Source organism: Syngnathoides biaculeatus, chromosome 23 (assembly GCF_019802595.1).
Source record: "Syngnathoides biaculeatus isolate LvHL_M chromosome 23, ASM1980259v1, whole genome shotgun sequence".
Lineage (NCBI taxonomy): Eukaryota > Metazoa > Chordata > Actinopteri > Syngnathiformes > Syngnathidae > Syngnathoides > Syngnathoides biaculeatus.
Genome location: NC_084662.1, coordinates 20,698,941 through 20,719,704, shown reverse-complemented (window position 1 = coordinate 20,719,704; position 20,764 = coordinate 20,698,941). Strand labels below are relative to the sequence as shown.

The window sequence follows — 20,764 nt, the reverse complement described above, 5'->3', positions numbered from 1 at the left end:
TAGAGATGGGAAGGATGTGCAGAAGGTTAGGGTGATTAAGGATATAGATGGAAATGTGTTGACTGGTGCCGGTAGTGTGCTAAATAGATGGAAAGAATACTTTGAGAAGTTGATGAATGAAGAAAATGAGAGAGAAGGAAGAGTTGAAGAGGCAAGAGTGAAGGACCAGGAAGTGGAAATGATTACTAAGGGGGATGTCAGAAAGGCACTACAAAGGATGAAAAATGGAAAGGCAGTTGGTCCTGATGACATACCGGTAGAGGTATGGAAGCAATTTGGAGAGATGGCTGTGGAGTTTTTGACCAACTTATTCAACAGAATACTAGCGGGCGAAAAGATGCCTGAAGAATGGAGGAAAAGTGTTCTAGTTCCCATTTTTAAGAACAAAGGGGATGTTCAGAGCTGTGGGAACTATAGAGGAATAAAATTGATGAGCCACACAATGAAGTTATGGGAACGAGTAGTGGAGGCTAGACTCAGGACAGAAGTAAGTATCTGCGAGCAACAGTATGGTTTCATGCCTAGAAAGAGTACCACAGATGCATTATTTGCCTTGAGGATGCTCGTGGAAAAGTACAGAGAAGGTCAGAAGGAGCTACATTGTGTCTTTGTGGATCTAGAGAAAGCCTATGACAGAGTACCAAGAGAGGAACTGTGGTATTACATGCGTAAATCTGGTGTGGCAGAGAAGTATGTTAAAATAGTACAGGACATGTATGATGGCAGCAGAACAATGGTGAGGTGTGCCTTAGGTGTGACAGAGGAATTTAAGGTGGAGGTGGGACTGCATCAGGGATCAGCTTTGAGCCCCTTCCTGTTTGCAGTGGTAATGGATAGGCAGATGAGGTTAGACTGGAATCCCCTTGGACCATGATGTTCGCAGATGATATTGTGATATGCAGTGAAAGCAGGGAGCATGCAGAGGAACAATTAGAAAGATGGAGACATGCACTGGAAAGGAGAGGAATGAAGATTAGCCGAAGTAAAACAGAATATATGTGCGTGAATGAGAGAGGTGGAGGGGAAAGAGTGAGGCTACAGGGAGAAAAGATAGCGAGGGTGGACGACTTCAAATACTTGGGGTCAACAATACAGAGCAATGGAGAGTGTGGTCAGGAAGTGAAGAAACGGGTCCAAGCAGGTTGGAACAGCTGGCGAAAGGTGTCTGGTGTGTTATGTGACAGAAGAGTGTCTGCTAGGATGAAGGACAAAGTTTACAAAACAGTGGTGAGGCCGGCCATGATGTACGGATTAGAGACGGTGGCACTGAAGAAACAACAGGAAGCTGAACTGGAGGTGGCAGAAATGAAGATGTTGAGGTTCTCGCTCGGAGTGAGCAGGTTGGATAGGATTAGAAATGAGCTCATTAGAGGGAGAGCCAAAGCTGGATGTTTTGGAGACAAGATTCGAGAGAGCAGACTTCGATGGTTTGGACATGACAGAGGCGAGAGAGTGAGTATATTGGTAGAAGGATGCTGAGGATGGAGCTCCCAGGCAAAAGAGCGAGAGGAAGACCAAAGAGAAGGTTTATGGATGTGGTGAGGGAAGACATGAGGGCAGTTGGGGTTAGAGAGGAAGATACAGGAGATAGGCTAAGATGGCAAAAGATGACCCCTAACGGGACAAGCCGAAAGGAAAAGAAGAAGAATTCATATTTTACGTAAACCTTCATGTGAGTCTGATGGAAAACAGAGCGAAAAGTAAAAATAAAAAGTCCAATCAAGTTTTAGTCTTACTGATTGTATGGGGTGGACAGGTATCTTATGCAGCTAACGACCTCACACAGGTGCATCTGATTCAGAATAATACATGGAGTGGAGGTGGACTTTTAAAGGCGGACTAACAGGTTTTTGAGGGTCAGAATTCTAGCTGATAGACAGGTGTTCAAATACTTATTTGCAGCTGTATCACAAAAAAAAAAATCATTTAAAAAAAATCATACATTGTGATTTCTGGATTTTTCTTTTTAGATTATCTCTCTTACAGTGGACATGCACCTATGATGAAAATTTCAGACCCCTCCATGATTTCTAAGTGGGGGGAGCTTGCAATATAGCAGGGTGTTCAAATACTTATTTTCTTCACTATATGTTGATTTTCTGACCTGTTTTGCTTAATATCTTGTTACGTACAATATCTTGTTACGTACAATATCTGTACGTAGCCATACTCTACTTTCATAATAGAGTGAATATATTGGATTTTAAAGCAAGTACTGCACAGCTGTGGTACAGAGGACATTTTCAGATGTATTTCACCAACAGCGGAGAGTATTCAATCTTAATCAGGTGTCTATATTTCTAATGACGTACTATTAGATCCTACATCCTTATTAAAAAATGGTAATTACAATCCATCAATTTTCTTAGCTGATGAGGGTTGCGTGAGTGCTGGAGCCTATCCCAGCTGTCAACGGGAGGAGGTGGAGTACACCCTGAAATGGTTGCCAGCCAACTGCAGGGCACATAGACAAACAGCTGCACTCACAATCACGCCTTGGGACAATTTACACTGTCCAATTAATGTTGCATGTTTTTGGGAAGTGGGGGGAAACCGTAGTGCCCGGAGAAAACCCACGCAGGCACGGGGTGAACATGCAAACCCCACACAGGCGGGTCCGGGATTGAACCCGGGACCTGAGAACTGTGAAGCCAACACTTTACAGCTGATCCACCGTGCCACCAATAATTACAATAACATATCGAAACATAATATGATCAATAAAATAGAGTAATACATTATAAAGTATACAGTACAAGCCACAACTTTTTCTAATGTGTTTACGTCAAAAAAGGCGCCCAGCTACGCATTTTTTCTGGCTGTGTGGATTTCTCAATCTACTTGCAGAACAAAAAGTGTCATTTACCACCTTATCGCCTTCATTGCCAGGGTCAAGTAACCCCAAAATGTCAAAATGTGCGGGTTCCCTGTCAAACATGGGCTTCCTTTGCTCAGTCTCGTGTCCAATTAAGCACTTTTACTAGCTGCAAGAAGTCAAGTGCCCAGGAAAGGGGAAAGATCATTTTGCACCACTACTTACAGTAAAAGTTTAAATGGACTAACAATTATTCTCACAAATAACAATATTATTGTAAAAGAAACTTACAGAAAGCTATCAAATGTATTCATTATGTTTATCAAGATAACCCATGCATCTTAAAATGTTACAATTAGAATATAGTTCATAACAGATTTGCCAGACAAAATGCTTTTACAGTGCTGTTTTTGAAATCCGTTGTGTCTGGCACTTTTTTTTTACAACAACATAATGAATCTTTTCATACAAAAACAAACAGTACTCCAACCTGTCCCGCACGTTCTGGGAAATTTAAAAAGGCAAAGCAAAAGTTAAGCGTGCTGTCAGGCCTTAGCAGTTTGAATAGGACAACTCAGATTTGAGACGCATTGTTCCTTCTCCAGTGCGATGCCCATCTTGTAAACTGACAAACCTAAATATTTATCTTGCGGCTACTGGAAAGAAAATGGGTATTGACCTTTCTGCAGAGTCCCTACAGCTATGTGTTGTCATTTGGAATGTGATGTGTTTGGACAGCGTGAACTTCAGTACAGCTGAAATCTTAATGGCAGGCGGGATATGTCGATGAAGCGGCGGCAGAGATATGTGACGTCTCACCTGAAAGAGCAGTGAGTGCGTGAGGGTGACACGCTCATTGTCTGGAGCCTGTTCTGTTGAAGCCATTGCTCCCCAACACTGACAGACCGACAGCGAGGTTTCACCATCTGAGGAGATAGACGACCGCAGCGGCATTCTTTAATAGATGGAAGGGCAAGATTCGGGACTCAGACTCTGTGTTGCTGCATTTTTCAGTGGTAGAGAAACACATTTTAAAAACTGGACATATTATGGAATGGCACAGTGATATTTTCAACTGTCAGTCGGCCACATACCAGAAAAACTACAAACTACCATTCTTCCCTCACTTGTGAACTCGACCCGAAGATACTTGAACTCCGCCACCATGGTCTCAGGTTTGGAGTTGCTGATTCTCATCACAGCCGCTTCACATTTTGCTGTGAACTGTTCCAGTGACAAATGAAGATAACGGCTGGATGAAGCCAAAAGAACCACATTATCTGCAAAATGCAGACATCCAATATTTGGGCCACCAAACCAGACCCCTCTATGCCTCGGTTCTGCCTAGAAATTCTGTCCATAAAAGTTCTGAACTGAACAGACAAAAGGCAGCCTTGGTGGATGCCAACTCTCACCAGAAATGAGTCTGACTTACTTCTGGCAATGTGGACCAAACTCTGACACCGGTCGTACAGGGACCGAACACCCTGCATCAGGCCATTCGGTACCCCATACTCCCGGTGGACCTCTGACGTGACTCCACAAGGGACGCGGTGGAACACTCTTGTCCAAGTCCACAAGACACATGTAGACTGGTTGGTCGAACTCCCAACCACTCTCTAGGACACTGCCTACTGTTCCACAGTCAGGCGAAAACCACATTGCTCCTGAATCTGAGTTTGGACTTTCTGACAGACCCGCCTCTCCAGCACCCCTGAATAGACCTCAACAGGGAGGCTGAGGAGTGTGATCCCCCTATAATTGGAACACCTGGGACCAACTGGCTGTTGGAGTCCCTGATAGGTCAGCAAAAACACCTCCAACACCATCATGCTGAAAACAGGGCCCACCCAAGAATGTGATTGGCTTCTCCTCTTCACTCTGCTGACCCACGACTGTGACAATGTATGTATTTTAGACAGACCAGTCTATTTATTCTTTTTTAACTGTTTAGTCTATTATAACACTGCAGCTCTGAGAGGAATGCTATTTCCGTTATGATGAATGTCATGTATGTATAACATATCTGCCAGACTTCAAAAACGGTGAGTCCTGCGAAGTGGATCCGTCACGCTACCAGAAAGCAGAGGGACGCTACCGTCTTGTCCACCAGGGTGAACCCCAAAATACAGGCGCAGAGCTAGGGGCAATAAGTATACCAAAACCTGCTCGGCGCCTCTCACCGTAGACATCTCCATAGTGGAAGAGAGTCCAATTCATCTCAGGAGGATTGGTACCAGAAGTCAAGCTGTGTGTGGAAGTGAGCCCGACTATATCTAATCGGAACTTCTCGACCCAACACCCTAGCTCAGGCTTCTTCCCTGCCAGAGAGGTGTTCCACATCCCTAGAGGCAGCTGCTGTAAGCAGGGGATCGGATCGCCATGTTCCCTGCCTTCGGCCACCACCCAGCTCATACTACACACAAACCCCATGGCCCCTCCCCCAGATGGTGATCCCAAGAGGAGGTTGACCTACGTGACCCTTTAGGGTTGTCCCCAGCTGAGCCCCATGGGTGCAGACCCGGCCACCAGGCGCTTTGAGTCCCACCCCAGGTCTGGCTCTATATGGGGACCGTGAAAAACAGTTCCAAGGCATAAAAATAAAACACTTGAATAAAATACAGTAGGCCTGTATTTGTAATGCATCTACAGTACACATCTGTGCAATTCAGCGTACCTTCATATGACTACATATTCTGATGCCACTGTGCAAAGTAATTCCTTCTGTGGCGTGCACAAATTCAAAAGGTTGGGATATTGAGGCTGGGCAATCATATGATCACCATTGGTGATCGCAATGACTAAAACATATACTGTATATTTAAAACAAAGGACATAAAAAGATGTTCTGTTTTCAGATCCATATATGGTGGACAGATTTGGACTGCAAGAACACCAACCTGTGTGTTATTGTGGCCAGACACTGCGGTTGGGGTAGTCAAACTGTGGCACCCTGGACTTCTGGGGGCCAGAGGTGGCTGGACGGGGCTACAGGCCTATAAAACACACCACATGAGTGTCAGTGAGGTGTGATATACTATTTGGCTCATTCTCCCCCTACTTGATTGCATCTCTCGATAGTGAATGGTCTGAGTTTACCTTAGTTAATTTAGTTCGAGTTCATTCTAACTTAGTATCTCTGCATTTGTTCACCTGGCTGTTTAACCTATTGTATCAAAAATGTGTCGGGCTTAATTTCACCCAACAGAAGAGCGAGGCAAAAGAGCGAGACGAAGACCAAAGAAAAGGTTGATGGATGTTGTGAGGGAGGACATGAGGACAGTGGGTGTTAGAGAAGAAAATGCATGAGAGTAGAAGGAAAAAATGACACGCTGTGGCGACCCCTATCGGGACAAGCTGAAAGGAAAAGACATTTATAGGTCAGGTTTATGCACAAATAATGGCACCTTCATTAATTACCTTCCCTCCACAGAAAAGAACTCCATCAACTGTATTTTCACAATCATTTAAAAGTCAACCACACTCATGATCACACCTAGGGGCAATTTAGAGTGTCCAATTAATGTTGCATGTTTTTGGGATGAGGGAGGAAACCGGAGTGCCCAGAGAAAACCCATGCAAGCACGGGCGGAACATGCAAACTCCACACAGGGAGGGCCGAGATTGAACCCGGGTCCTCAGAACAGTGAGGCCAACGCTTTCCAGCTGCGCCACCATGCCGCCGAGCACTAGAAACAGATTAAAAAAATAAATAAATGAAAAAATTGTTTAAGGGTGGATGTTTTATATATTCATTACAGTGGGATATATATTAAGATACTGGGATGTGCATTTGTACAATGAAGAAGGGACATGCAGATATTTTCCTTTCAGATGGAATTTTTTCATAAATCTAGTTAGGATATACAAGGTCCAGTGTTGCCCGCTGGTAGCACTGACGAAAACTTGTGGCCCCCTCCATCATTCAAGTTGCCCATCCTTGGCGTAAACGCACGTGAGCAGCAAAATGTGATCCCTAAAGAAATGACTTATTATCTCCATCCAATACATATTCAGGATAACTATGTAACGCGCAGGTGTCAAATTCCAGGCCCAGGGGTCATATCCGGCATTTTTGAAGGCAGCATGAAAGCAATGTCTGTCTACTTCATTTTTCTTGTTAAAGAATCTGCTCATTTCATTTTGGGAGTAAATCTGTGCCAAAATTGCAGTTTTTCTTTAGTTTTGACAAAATATGACAAGTAGGGCCCTTTTTGTTTGCCAATGAATCGGCATTTTTTTTTTGTAAATTCTTTGGATATCTTCCAACCATCCATTATCCAAGTCGCTCATCCTCACAAGGGTCACGGGAAAGCTGGAGCCTATCTCAGCTAGCTTCAGGCAAAAGGCGGACTACATCCTGAAGTGGTCGCCAGTCAGTCGCAGGGCAGATAGCGACATCGATCCCACGCTGCCCGCACCAAAGTCAGGTGTGTGTACCGCTGCACCATCAGTGACTTGGATATCTTTATATTTGGAAAATGTTGTTGTCTTGTAAAGTAATTTGTATTGTAAAGTAAAACAAATTTTAAAGTACAAACTAAAACAACAAGCTGTTCTTTCTGCCAATGACATTTATTATATGCATAACGAGACCAAAAAATAAGTTATCCATCCATCCATTTTCTGAGTGTCACAGGTTTATTCATAATATATATTTTAAATTAATTGGTTAATTAATCAGTTATTGGAATTTTACTCTGCTCTATATTGCAATTGAAATCGCGTTCAAGCAATCCATATCGATCAGGCCCTAATTGCAATAGTTCCATCCCCTATCAGATTATTTATCAACATAGATTAAACAATTGTTACATCAATATTTGGTCATCAATATTTTCCCTGACTTACTTTAGATTTCACAGTCAATTTGTTGTTAAAAATACTTTGTATATAATTAATTAAATGCAGGACAATGTACAGGTACATGGTATACAAAATGCATCAGAAATGTATGATTATAGTTAATGTATAGGGCAGTTATATGATATTCAGTCATAACAGCCCTCTGAGGGAAACCATCACTACAAAGTGGCCAATGATGAAATGCACATTAACCCCCCTGACTATATTTCTGCACCAAAAGCCCTCTGAGATTCTTTTTTGAGCAGACCATCAATATTTTGACAGAGAAGTTTCAACAGAGACTCAAAACGAGATCACATGACCGCTCACCATCCTGTGACAGGCTAATTAGTGTTAGTATTTCACAATGATTAATTACATTTGATACAATGAGGGCTGCCTCCAGTGAAACAATACATTATGACAATTAATTCTCACGAGAGTTCATCAAATCTTTTCATATTTCAACCTCAGTGTACTGTAGATATTAGAGATAGCACTACTGCCTCAAACAGAAAAAGCAGGAAGGATGATGGATTGTTCATATAGTAACAAGCACCTTTTTTTTAATCATTTGAAGAAAAAAATAGTGCAGCTCAACCTCATCCATATGAAAATATGCACCTCAAACATCCTACATTTGTCCTCTAAATTATAGAAATGTCTTTAAAAAAAAATGACTTTAAAGTTGTAGCATCCTGGCAGCAGTTTTAGTGTTTCATCTCCAATGGAGCTGATTGGCCGAGTCTTCACCATTTTTGCTATTTTTCAATGCATTTGAAGGGTAATGTTCAGTTCTCTTCCATCTTCCCAGTTTTTTGATTGGCATTTTAAAGCACTTGAGCTCATTTTAGTTGAGGAGCCCATAATTTACTGCACTTGACACATCTGCTTCTCTCTATTTTCCAATCAATTTTACATAGGGTGTTTTAGCACATCTGCTTCAGGGTTCTGAGGGGTACAAATCCGGCCCCACCGGTGTGGATTTTTTATGTTTCCCCCCTTGCCCGAGTGGGTTTCCTCCCAAATTCCCAGAACATGCAGGGTAGGTAAATTGAAGACTATAAATTGCTTGTAAGTGTGCATGTGAGTGCAAATGGTTGTTTGTATATAAGTCCTGTGATTGGCTGGCGACCAGTTCAGGGTGTACCCCGCCCCTCGCCCAGAGTCAGCTGGAATAGGCCCCGTCGCACCCCTCGACCCAAGTGAGGAAAATGGATGTATGGATGTTTTTCTTGAACAACTGGAACAACCCATTTTACTGAGACTGTCAGAAAGGAATGCACTATAACCAGCTGCCTTTGTACGTAAATAAGGGCCATCAGTTTGACACCTACTCTTCTTAAAAAAATTAACTTATTGAACCCTGTATAAACTCTATAGGAACACATTTCTTGTACAGTTTGTCCTCATGTTTTGATTTGGACTAGAAAGTGCACATTGCTGTTATTCAGAACTAGTGTATACTGTATATCTGGGTTTTATGTAAACAAATTTTGTTTTTCAAATAAAAAAATTGAGATACACATTTTTATTGTGCATCACGGTCTTCTGGTGGTTAGCATGTCTGCCACATAGTTCTGCTAAATGTTGACTCCAGACTTCCTGTGTTGAGTTTGCAAGTCGACTGCCAGTGTGGGATTAATCACTGAGCCTTCTCCCACATTCCAGAAAATTATGTTAGGTTTATTGATGTGACTAACTTGTGCATAGGTGAGATTGTGGTTCTTCTTTCTTTCTTTCTTTCTTTCTTTCTTTCTTTCTTTCTTTCTTTCGTTTGTACACACATTATGTGCCCGGCATTTGAAAGTGCCCCTGATGGTGTGGTGGTACACGCGCCTGACTTTGGTGCAAGCTGTGGGATTGATTCCCACTCAGTGATGGTGTTGATAAGTGCCCTGCGACTACTGGCAACCAGTTCAGGGTGTAGTCCACCTTTTGCCCAAAGGTAGCTGGGATAGGCACTAGCACTAACGCGATCCTTGTGAGAATAAGTGGCTTGGAAAATGGATAGATGGGGTTTCTGTGCCCTACATTTGGCTAGGAGCAATCCAGGGTGTACCGTACCTCTCACCCACTGTCAGCTGGGATAGGCTCCAGCTCACCTGTAACCCTAATGAGGATAAGCACTATAGACAATGGATGATTGTCTAACGTCGGTTCTCCAAACTAACCTGATAGAGGTGCTCTGTGTGGATCTGCCAGAAACTGCTGGGGGCTGACTGGCTGAGCGGACTGGGCCTGCTTGTGCCCAGGCCAGAGTTGGAGTTGGACCTTGGCCTGTGTGCGGTTGGGATCTGAACAGCCAAAACAGTGGGTGAGCTGCACGAGGCCCAGCTAAGAGGAGATGCTTGTCCCAGAGCCTGCTGGGAAGGAACTAGTGCAATGCTGGTATCCACTGCCTCGCAGGAGATCTTCGTGTAGTAGAAGTCCTCCTCTCTCTGTGACTGATCTGAGCCGTTGCTGTCAAGAAAAGCATTTTTTTTTCAACTGTTAGCTAAAGAATCACCATTGCGCCCCAGATATACAATCCGAAAGTGTTTCTTCGTGTTCAGTTACTATCAGAGCACCTCCGACCACTTAAAATTTTTATTCCTTCTTGATTTTTTAATGATGGTTTCCAGCTCAGAAAGCATCTCAACTGTCTGCATCAGTCTACAATGGCAAGGTTGGCACAGAAAAACTAAAGGTGAAGCTAGTGAAAAAATAATGGCTGTTCAGCATCCTTCAAAATATTACTACAAATCCATCATAAAGCAAATCAAGTGATACATCTTTTTCCTTAATGGAAACAACTTGAAAAAATAACTTGAGGAGAATTCATATTCATACAAAATGTAATAAGTAATGAACTAGTGAAGAGACAAACTCACCCAAGGTGCAGCACTCGGATGTGTCGTTTGATTCCGACGGAAGATGTGAGGACCTTGCCACAACTGGGCCACAGACACTTGTACAAACCTTTGAAAGAGCTCTGTGACAGAGAATATAGACAATGTTAAGTCAGGGTACTGGTACATCCTAGACTGTAAATGGAATAATTGTGAAATAATCAAATCTCAATACTTTGTAAAAAGCCAAGTTATTCATGACGAATATTTTATTAAATAAACAATGCAAAAACATACACTAAACACACTTAAAATATGATTTGTGGACTATTTTATAAACTATTAGGATAACTGGAAACTGAAAATGACACATGATATGAAGTAGGTCCCAGAAGCTTGGACTCTTCAGGGAAGATTTTTTTTTTTTTTTTTTTTTTTTACAGGCCATTGATAGTTTGCTGAGTAAACCTGGCTCGTAATCTCTATCCTAGTTCATCCTGTTAGGTGTTTGATGGGGTTGAGGCTGGGAAACTCAGTCAAATCAATTAATTCATCCATCCACCGCTTAAGGTGTTTATCTTCACAAGGGTCACGGGAGTGCTGGAGCATATACCAGCTATCTTTGGGCAGGAGGCAGGGTACACACTAAAGTGGTCGCCAGCCAATCACAGGGCACATGGAGACAGACAATAGTCACACTCACAATCACACTTAGGGGCAATTTATTCTCCAACTAATGCATGTATTTGGGATGTGGAAGGAAACTGGAGTGCCCAGAGAAAACCCATGCAGGCACGTCGAGAACAAGCAAACCTCACAAGGGCAAGCCAGGAATCAAACCCTGGTCCTCAGAACTTTGAGGCAGATGTTCTAACCACTTGTTTACCAAGCTGCTCAAATTCTTCCATACTGGAAAAAAAATCTTGCCATAACGTTGCATATAGTTTTACAGGAAGAGTACAATCATCTAAAATGTTTAGGTAAGAATTAAGAGAATAAGATTGTAAGAGGAAGTCAACCTGTGATTGATTAAATAGTAGCTTACAGGTACAGTTTGTCTTGATTCTTTTGTCAACATTAAGGATTTAATACATATTTTTTAATTAATGAAATTTAAATATTGCTAAATATCATTTCCCTCTCAAATGTCTCCATGAAGTTGTGTATAGTGGGAGGTGTAGCCAATGGTCAAAGAAAATGCAAAAGAGGAAGCATGTAACATGGGTTACTACTATATAGTCGCAACTATCACTGCAACCCCCAAATACTCCTGAAATTTAGGAGTGTTGTGCAGTAAAGGTGGTTGTAATACTAGCAGAATCTGATGCTTTGTTTTGAATTGATAGCATGGCATCGGTGATGCATTATTACGTTTTTTTTGTGCATTATCTTGCCTGTGATCTTCAGAAAAAAATGTTTGGCATAAGAAAAGCAATCGCTCATTTGTTTTGAATGAGCTGTAGATTTTGTTCTTTGAGTTTGAATCGGTTGAGCGAAAACAAACTTTGCGGAAAACAGACAAAAGAAGATTGATCGACTTCAACAGTGTTTTGAACGCTAAGCTCTGAAGCCTTACTCAGTAATTGCCTTTTTATGAGTTTGTTTTAGAACTTTGTCGAAAGAAGTTTCATCTACCTCAACCATTTTATGGCAATCATAAAAAACAATTTCATTCATCCTTTGACAGATAAATTTGAAGAACGCTGAAAAATGAGGTCACTGATGGTGTAGTGTAGGAGTGCTCGCGCAGCCTGCCGACTATTCTTTAGGGGCCCGCAGTATTTAAAAAAAAAAAAGAAAAACACAGTAGACACGCCCCCTCTCATTTGTCTGCATTGTCCAACTGACTTTCCACACTGGGTGACCAAGTAGATAAAGAGAAAATTTGCTCTCAACTCTCACTTCTTTACTTTCCATCAATCACATCATTAACATAGTAACTACATTTCTATTCATCAATAAAAATTGAATTAAAGATGCAAATCTTATGAATCATAATTGCTCCACTTTCTGTCCCGTAGCCGGGGACCGATCGATTGTAGTGGTTTACCGGCCTGTTGGCCAATCAAAAAACAAAAAAAAAAAGTTTGGGGTTTTTTTTTTGGCATCGCCAGCAGATGCTGGTTTCTCCAGGTACTCCGACCACATTCCCAAAACACCATGGTAGGTTAAAGGGCCACTGTCATGAAATGCATAATTTTTAGTATGTTATTAATGAAAAAACAGCAGCCGACATGGACCCATGCGTTTTTTTCACCACAAAACAGGATTTTGACGTATACAGCTTTTTGTAACTCCCGCCATGAAAATCCTCTTGAGGGATTTGTTTTCGAGAAGACGCAGGAAGTGACGTACATGGCAGGACTGCCCTCAAGTGGACTCGTTTGTTTCTAATAGTGTTACCTCCGGGAGAGCTTCGTCAGTCAGGTAGGTCTGTATACAGCTACTAAAAACAATAATACTTTGGGGCGGACCACGTAATCGGACTCTCATAATGTAACCGCGTACGTATGACAGGTGTGCTAAATGTTTTGATGTGCACGTCGGACACCATCAGGCTCGCTGGCGAAGGCTGCTGCGTCACCTCGCCAGCCGGGCGGCGGCTCTGAAGAACACTGCCGACGAAGACGCCGTAAAGCGCCCTGGCTCGATGGTGTTGTTCATCGTGGACAGCAGCAGCTATGAACAACGCTGTAAAGCAGCCCGGCTCGGCTCCATGATAAGCTACCTCGGCACTGAAAATGAGCCACCCTGGCCGAGGCGGAACCGTCCGGTGGTCACAGCTTCGGGGAAGGCTGTGCATCGGGCTCGCGGACAGCGGCGGCTCCGAACAACGCTGCCGACAATGCTGCACGCAGCCGCATGCAACGACTACTACAAGCATTTTCGTCTCGCATAAGTGGGGTCCACTGCGTGTTTTCAATGGCGAATGTCCGGGGTGATGTCACGGACAGGGGATGTAGCCAATATGGCGACCACTTGGATGTCGTCAAATGATACTTCCACAACTTTGCGCATGGATGACGCACTCTCTGCTCATATTTATTTTTTCGTATAGATATTGAAGTGAATAATGTTACATGTATTTTTCATTCCAATATCTATTTTAGAATGTTTATAGGGATGACACTTGACCTTTAATTGAAGAGTCTAAATTGCCCATTGGTGTGAAAGTGAGTGCAAATGTTTGTTTATTTGTGCCCTGCGACTGACTGGCAAGCAGCTCAGCGTGTACCCCACCTCTCGTCCCAAAGATAGCTGGGATAGGCTCCAGCACTCCTATGAAGCTTGTGAGGATAAGCGGCTCAGAAAATGGATGGATGGATATATAATGCAGCCCTAAAAATGTTGCCAAACAAATGTGTTCAAAGAATCCCATACCAGATTGGTCGTAGCAAGGGTTAACAATGTCCAGCACCGTTAGCCTGCAGAACACCAGTGGAAAGTCAACTATTAGGGGTCGAAGACGAAGAAGTGGCGGAAAGCAGGTTCTTTGGCAGATAGTGAAGAGGAAAGCACAGAGCCTACAAGTGAATGTGGGGACTTCGAATGTCGGTACTATGACAGGAAAAGTTTGGGAGTTGGATGACATGATAATTGTGTGCAACAATAGGGTTTCATGTCTAGAAAGGGTACCACAGATGCATTATTTGCCTTGAGGATGTTAAAGGAAAAGTAGAGAGAAGGTCAGAAGGAGCGACACCCTGTCTTTGTGGATCTAGAGAAAGCCTATGACAGAGGAGTGGCAGAGAAGTATGTCAGAATAATACAGGATATGTATGAGGGAGTAGAACAGTGGTGTGATGTGCTGTAGGAGTGATGGAAGAATTTAAGGTGGAGGTGGGACTGCATCAGGAATCAGCTCTGAGCCCCTTCCTGATTTCTGTGGTAATGGATAGGCTGACAGATCAGGTTAGACTGGAATCCCCTTGGACCATGATGTTCGTAGATGATATTGTGATATGCAGTGAAAGCAGGGAGCAGGTGGAGGAACAGTTAGAAAGATGGAGACATGCACTGGAAAGGAGAGGAATGAAGATTAGCTGAAGTAAAACAGAATATATGTGTATGAATGAGAGGAGTGGAGGGGGAAGAATGAGGCTACAGGGAGAAGAGATAGCAAGGGTGGATGACTTCAAATATTTGGGGTCAACAATTCAGAGCAATAGCGAGTATGGTAAGGAGGTGAAGAAAGGGGTCCAAGCAGGTTGGAACAGCTGGTGGAAAGTTTCTGATGTGTTATGTAACATAAGAGTCTCTGCTAGGATGAAGGCCAAAGTTTATAAAACTGTGGTGAGGGCAGCTACAATGTGCGGATTAGAGACGGTGGCACTGAAGAGACAACAGGAAACAGAGCTGGAGGTGGCAGAAATGAAGATATTGAGGTTCTCTCTAGGAGTGAGCAGGTTGGATAGGATTAGAAATGAACTCATTAGAGGGACAGCCAAAGTTAGATGTTTTGGAGATAAAGTTAGAGAGAGCATACTTAGATGGTTTGGACATGTCCAGAGGAGAGAGTGAGTATATTGGTAGAAGGGTACTGAGGATGAAGCTGCCAGGCAAAAGAGCGACAGGAAGACCAAAGACAGTTTTGATTGATGTTGTGAGGGAATACATAAGGGTACATGGTGTTAGAGAGGAAGATGCGGGAGATAAGCTCAGTGTATTTTTGTGACCACAAGGTGCGGTCTCAGTTATGGTTGCTGTTTCTGTATTTGATAAACACACATAAGGTCTACAGTATTATCGGGCGCAGACATTGTCATCCATGAACTGGTTGGCAGCCAATCGCAAGGCACATACAGACAGACAAACTTCGCAGTCACAATCAGACCTGGGGGCAATTTAGAGTCTCCAATTAATGCAGGTTTCGGGGATGTAGGAGGAAACCGGAGTGTCCGGAGAAAACCCACACAGGCACGTGGAGAACATGCAAACTTCAGTCAGGATTCGCTGAGAAACATGGGTTTTTAGCTGGAAGCTCCTCTCGTGTAGTTCTGGGGTGATTCCTCACCTTTCTAAAGATCATTGATACGGCACGAGTTGAGATCTTGCTTGAAGCCCCAGTCCGAAGGAGCTTGATGGTCATGTTTAAGCCTTCCATTTTGTAATAATTGCTCCAACAGTTGATCTGTTTTTCACCAAGCAACTTGGAATTGCTCCAGAGCCCTTTCCATCCTTGTGCTACAATTTTGTCTTTGGTGTCTTTGGACAGCTCTTTCGTTTTAGCCAGGTAAGTAGATGGAATATTACTGATTGTGTGGGGTGGACAGGTGTCTTTCGATTCGTCGAACAATTTCAAACAGGTGCTTCTAATTTAGAATAATAAATGGAGTGTCGGTTGACTTTTAAGTGATGGACTATCAGGTCTTTGGGGGCCATAATTTTTGCTGATTCGCAGATGTTCATATACTTATTTAAATTCTTGAAAAAAAAAATCCTACATTGGGATTTCTAGATTTTTTTTTAGATTGTCTCTCACAGTCGACATGCATCGAAGATGAAAATCTCAATCAACATGGGCCGCCCAACATAGGTTCACGTCCCACTTAGTGACAGTGTCGCTATGGTTGATGCCCCATTTGGATCTCCCTTTTGCCCAAAGTCAGATGGGATAAGCCCCGCAAGCTCACCCATCCCAAAGCCGTATGGACGGGTGGGAACAAGCAGCAACACCCGAAAAACCCTTCCGGTATCCCCTATGCTGAACAAGTGCATACCTTTGACTTTTTGGGATTAATCTCCTCCCCCTGCTCCAACTCCATGTTCAGGCCTTCATCTGGGCTACCATCCATCTCTGGGACGGAGGGCGAGGGAGCCGGACTCACATTGCCGTGATCCCAACTCCAGTAGCCACTGCTGCCGCTGTCTGAAAGCTCACCACCGCCACATTCCATGTCAGCTGACGATGAGGAGCCAACTAGACGAATAAAGATTCAGTTTAGTTTTAGAGACTACACTTTTACCCCTATGTATAGTGATTCGTCTTTGACGCCACAGCTATATCACAGATTAAGATTTTTTTGTTTGTTTTTAAAGGGTTATCACAGGATCCAGGCAAGTCTGAATTGAATTAAATTCAATATAAAGCACCACATCACAATAGTTCTCTCAAGGCATAATTAAGAGCAAGAACAAGAGGCAGAGAAGGTCCACGAGTAAGATGCAGTAATAGTCATTGTTCCCACAGAGCAGAGAATATACAATTGGTATGGTACGTATTCAGACTGCCTTAAATTTTTCAATCTTCAAACAAACAGGAAAACGAGCTACGGGAAGTAAGGAAGACGAAGCTGAGTTTCCACGGAAACAGGAGTGTTACAATCACCATGTCATGATCCTGCCGCTCCAGCACGAGCTGTGCGGGTGTCCGCGCAGGTGCGCTGATTGGAAGGTGCACACCTGCACCGCATGCAGCCTGATTATGGTGTGGATTTATATGACCGCGATGACAACTGGCCGGCGCCAGTTCGTATGATCTTCATGTCCCATTCGTGTGCTCCGGTATCCCTGATTGAACCTGTGTGTACCGACCTTCGTCCGTTCTCCGACCAACCTTGTAAGCCTGACTCCTTTGATACTTCTGCCTGCGTTGATTGTTCCCCCGTGTACCGACTCCTGCCTGTCCGCTCATCTGCTCTCTTCGCCCGACGTCCCAACTACCGCTGCTGCACCGGACTGCCTGCTCGATCCCCTACCTCTGCTTATAATAAACGTGTCTCTTCTTGAACTACCTTGCATATTCCGAGTTCCTGCATTTGGGTCCTACTCGCGTTCCGATGGGACGTGACACACCATTCGACAGAGGGCAATAATGCTAGCAGAAGAAATGAAAATTGAACATTTTCAAGGGGGTCCATCTTGGTGCTTTCATTTTACGAAATGGCGCCATCTATCCTTGCCATCATTCCACGAGGCTTGACCAAAGAACTTCGACCGCTAGAGATCGGTGTAAACAGGGTATTTAAAGTGGGCCTGTCATGAAATGGATGATTTTTGGTATATTATTAATGAAAAACCCACAGCCAATATGGTCCCATGTGTTTTTTCACCACAAAACATGATTTTGACGTATACAGCTTTTTGTATCTCTTGCCATAAAAATACTCTCAGGGATTTGTTTTCGAGAAGAAGCAGGAAGTGTAAATGACAGCGGAGCCCCCTAGTGGACTCGTTTGTTTCCATTAGTTTTACCTCCGGGAAGGTAGCTTGTTGTTCCTTCGTGTTAGCCAAAATGCCAGCTCATTGCATTGCTGGACATTGTTTGAACACGCGAGAGAATAAAATTACCCTTCATAAGTTTGAAAGAGACCCTGTTTGTTGTGAAAAATAGATTGCACGGGTGCAGAGGATGAGAGCTTTGTGGGTTCTAAATAACAGGTTGGTGTGTATACAGCTACTAAAAAAAAAAGGTCTCTCTCATAACGTAACAAAAGAGCCGCGTATGAAATGTGTCGATGTGTGCGTCGCCCAGCCATCAATGTCTCACTCAGCCTCGTCTCGATAGTGTTCATCGCGTACTGCGATGGCTGTGAACAACCCTCTAAAAGTAGCACGCCTCGGCTCTATTATATGCCACCATGGCGCCGAAAATCAGCCACACTGCTTGAGGCGCCGCGTTTGGCGGTCACAGCTTCTGCGAAGGCTGCATGTCGGGCTCTGCGACAGGGCTGCTCTGAAGGACCCAGCCGAGAATGCGTTACTCAGTCGCGTGCGCGCATAAAGTGCCCCAGCTCCCCCCCTAAAGCAGCACCGCTCAGCTCTGTCATAAACCACACCGGCGGGCTGCGAAGAGCCACTATTGCTCATCTCTGCCGCGGAAGTGGATCAGACGGGGATGCGGTTTGGCCATTATCGCATATCGTCCGAATGTGGCTCGAAACAATAGTGTAATATTGCCCTGAGGGCTCGAAACAATAGTGTAATATTGCCCCGGTAACTTCACTCGGTTGTGTGGTGATGTCGTTTTCGAAAAGAGCTTTGGTGTCAGAAGGGGCGTCGGAAAAATCTGAATATCTTTGTTGTTTGGCTTCTATAGTAGCAGGGTGTGCGCATTTTCAACGGCGGAAGTGACGATGATGTCAAGGAAAGAGGACGCGACTAATGTGGTGACCACTTGGATGTTGAGGGACACTCAATTGCCCAACTTTGCGCATGGATGACGCACGATCCGCTCACATTTATTTTTTCGTATAGACATTGAAGTGAATACTGTTATGTGTATTTTTGATTACAATATCTATTTTAAAATGTTTATAGGATGACAGTCCCACTTTAAAGTAAAGTTGCGGGCAGCGTGGGAGCAATGGATGACAGATGGCAGACAGTTTTACTAATCCTAGGAGGCAGTGCCAGGAGAGTTACGCCATAAAATTAGAATGCTTAGATAACATGAGTACATTGACAGCTTCACTGTATTTTGAGTCTTAAACCTTTAAAAAACAATTTTGGCGAGTGCCCAAGCTGGAAGAAAAAAAAAAACTATAAAATGGTTGATCATTAAATTCTGCATTAAATTTAGACACTGTGCTTGTAGAAATGCTCTCTGCTGCCTTCCACATTGCCCATCCTACAGAGAACAGCAGGTGTCCCCCAAGGGTGCCAAGGTTGTAATGTGCTGCTTCTCTTTAGCCAAACAGATTTACCATCATATTTTTTCCCATTGTTTCCCCCTCTGTTCCATGATTTATTATATGAATTTTGTCCTTCACTTTGCCCGCATCTATTTCTGCTTAACTTTAATAATATTGAAATAGGGAAGATAAAACTACACTAAAGGATTTTATTCAAATAGTGCAATAAAGATGCTTGAAGTGTTGTTAAAAAACCATCTGCCAAAGACCTGTTCCAGTTTCTGTCTGTAGAGGACTCTGGACCACAGGGTTACAGGATAGGCTGGTCAGCACCATGGCTGCCATGATCTCATCCATCTCCACTGACTCTGGGCTACGGAAACTGGAAACAATAGAAATTCGGTTGCAACCAGACTGTCGAGGTCACGCTCACTAATTCTTCGAGTGCAACATATTTCTCACCTGTATGCGGGCTCTCGAGCTGATATCATGCATGTGTCCATTGCAGGAGCCCTCATTTGCAGGGGAGCAGGCACGATCCCCAAGCCTCGCTCCAGCTCACTCTGCAGGTGCACTGTCTTGTTCTTGTGAATATTTCTGTCCATAAACAGATCTTGGACGGAGTTCTGTGTGTATATCTTCATAGATGGTCCAAAAGGTAAAAATTCAAATGAGACTTTGTTTCAATGTTGATTCACTTCAAACACTGCATTTATTGTATATGCCGGCAGTAAATCAAATCATTAACCGCGCCAATGGGCTTGAGGCATAGACCGGGTATTTTGGTTAAGCTGGTTACATAAATCTCAGAACTGGAGTTTTGCAATGGCCACGAGTAAAGCTGTTGAAAAAATATTTCCTGCCCATCTGTGGTGTCCTGCCTGCAGACAATATGGCTAACAATAGAGGCAGTATGAAATGGTAGCGAGTGCCAACCTCTGACTAGGCAGTAACAGAGGGACAAGAATGGATGATCCCATTTGTGTGGGATGACTTCAGCTCTCCAAAAGAGAATTTATAACTGCCAATATACTGGCAAGAAGGCAATAAACAGAGAAAAGAATTACGTACTCTTCCACAATCTAACAAACTCCAATACAAGAGCTGATTTTAATTTTTTTTTGCTTCTCATAAGTGCAGTTCAACAATGAAAAAAGCTTCAACTACAATAAACATATCATTGCGATCTATCGAAAACAATCCAAAACAATAACAACAAAAAATGGCGCTACATTTACATGTTAATTGGATGGCAACAGTATCTGGCATATTTGCCTTACTAGTTTCCGTCATTTCAAATAATCATATTAACATTTTAAATCATAATGTATTGATTATTTGAATTTAGTCAAATACCTACAACAATGTGGACTGCTTGTTGTGTATGGTGCTAGTGCAGTCGATGACATATACAGTACATTAAAAGAGACATATTATGCATTTTTTCCACACATTATATAGCAGTTCTGAGACGTCTTAAAAGACTTCTGGCATTCTTACATCCAAAATAAATAAACAAATACAAAGAGTTAGTAGACTCAATATTTGCTTGTCAAAACACTAATAAACCATGAACTTGAAGACCTCTGTGGCAAAAGAGCGTAAAACAAACCACTGGCTAATTTCATAAAAACATTTAGAATGTCTTGCTCAGAGACAGTTTCAAAAATAGTTAGATAACAAGTACCATAATTCATTGC

General features: G+C 43.1%; 1 protein-coding gene across 1 annotated transcript in view; it reads right to left on the bottom strand.

The window, feature by feature from the left end:
* znf395b (zinc finger protein 395b) overlaps positions 1 to 20,764 on the bottom strand; it is a 38,787-nt gene that overhangs the window by 2,737 nt on the left and 15,286 nt on the right. The window contains exons 3-9 of the mRNA XM_061812952.1: positions 19,527 to 19,702; positions 19,334 to 19,446; positions 16,212 to 16,411; positions 10,534 to 10,634; positions 9,835 to 10,123; positions 5,716 to 5,811; positions 3,635 to 3,741 (exon numbers count right to left, since the gene is read on the bottom strand). Coding sequence (XP_061668936.1) covers positions 3,635 to 3,741; positions 5,716 to 5,811; positions 9,835 to 10,123; positions 10,534 to 10,634; positions 16,212 to 16,411; positions 19,334 to 19,446; positions 19,527 to 19,702 — 1,082 coding nt within the window. The remainder of the gene's footprint in view (positions 1 to 3,634; positions 3,742 to 5,715; positions 5,812 to 9,834; positions 10,124 to 10,533; positions 10,635 to 16,211; positions 16,412 to 19,333; positions 19,447 to 19,526; positions 19,703 to 20,764) is intronic.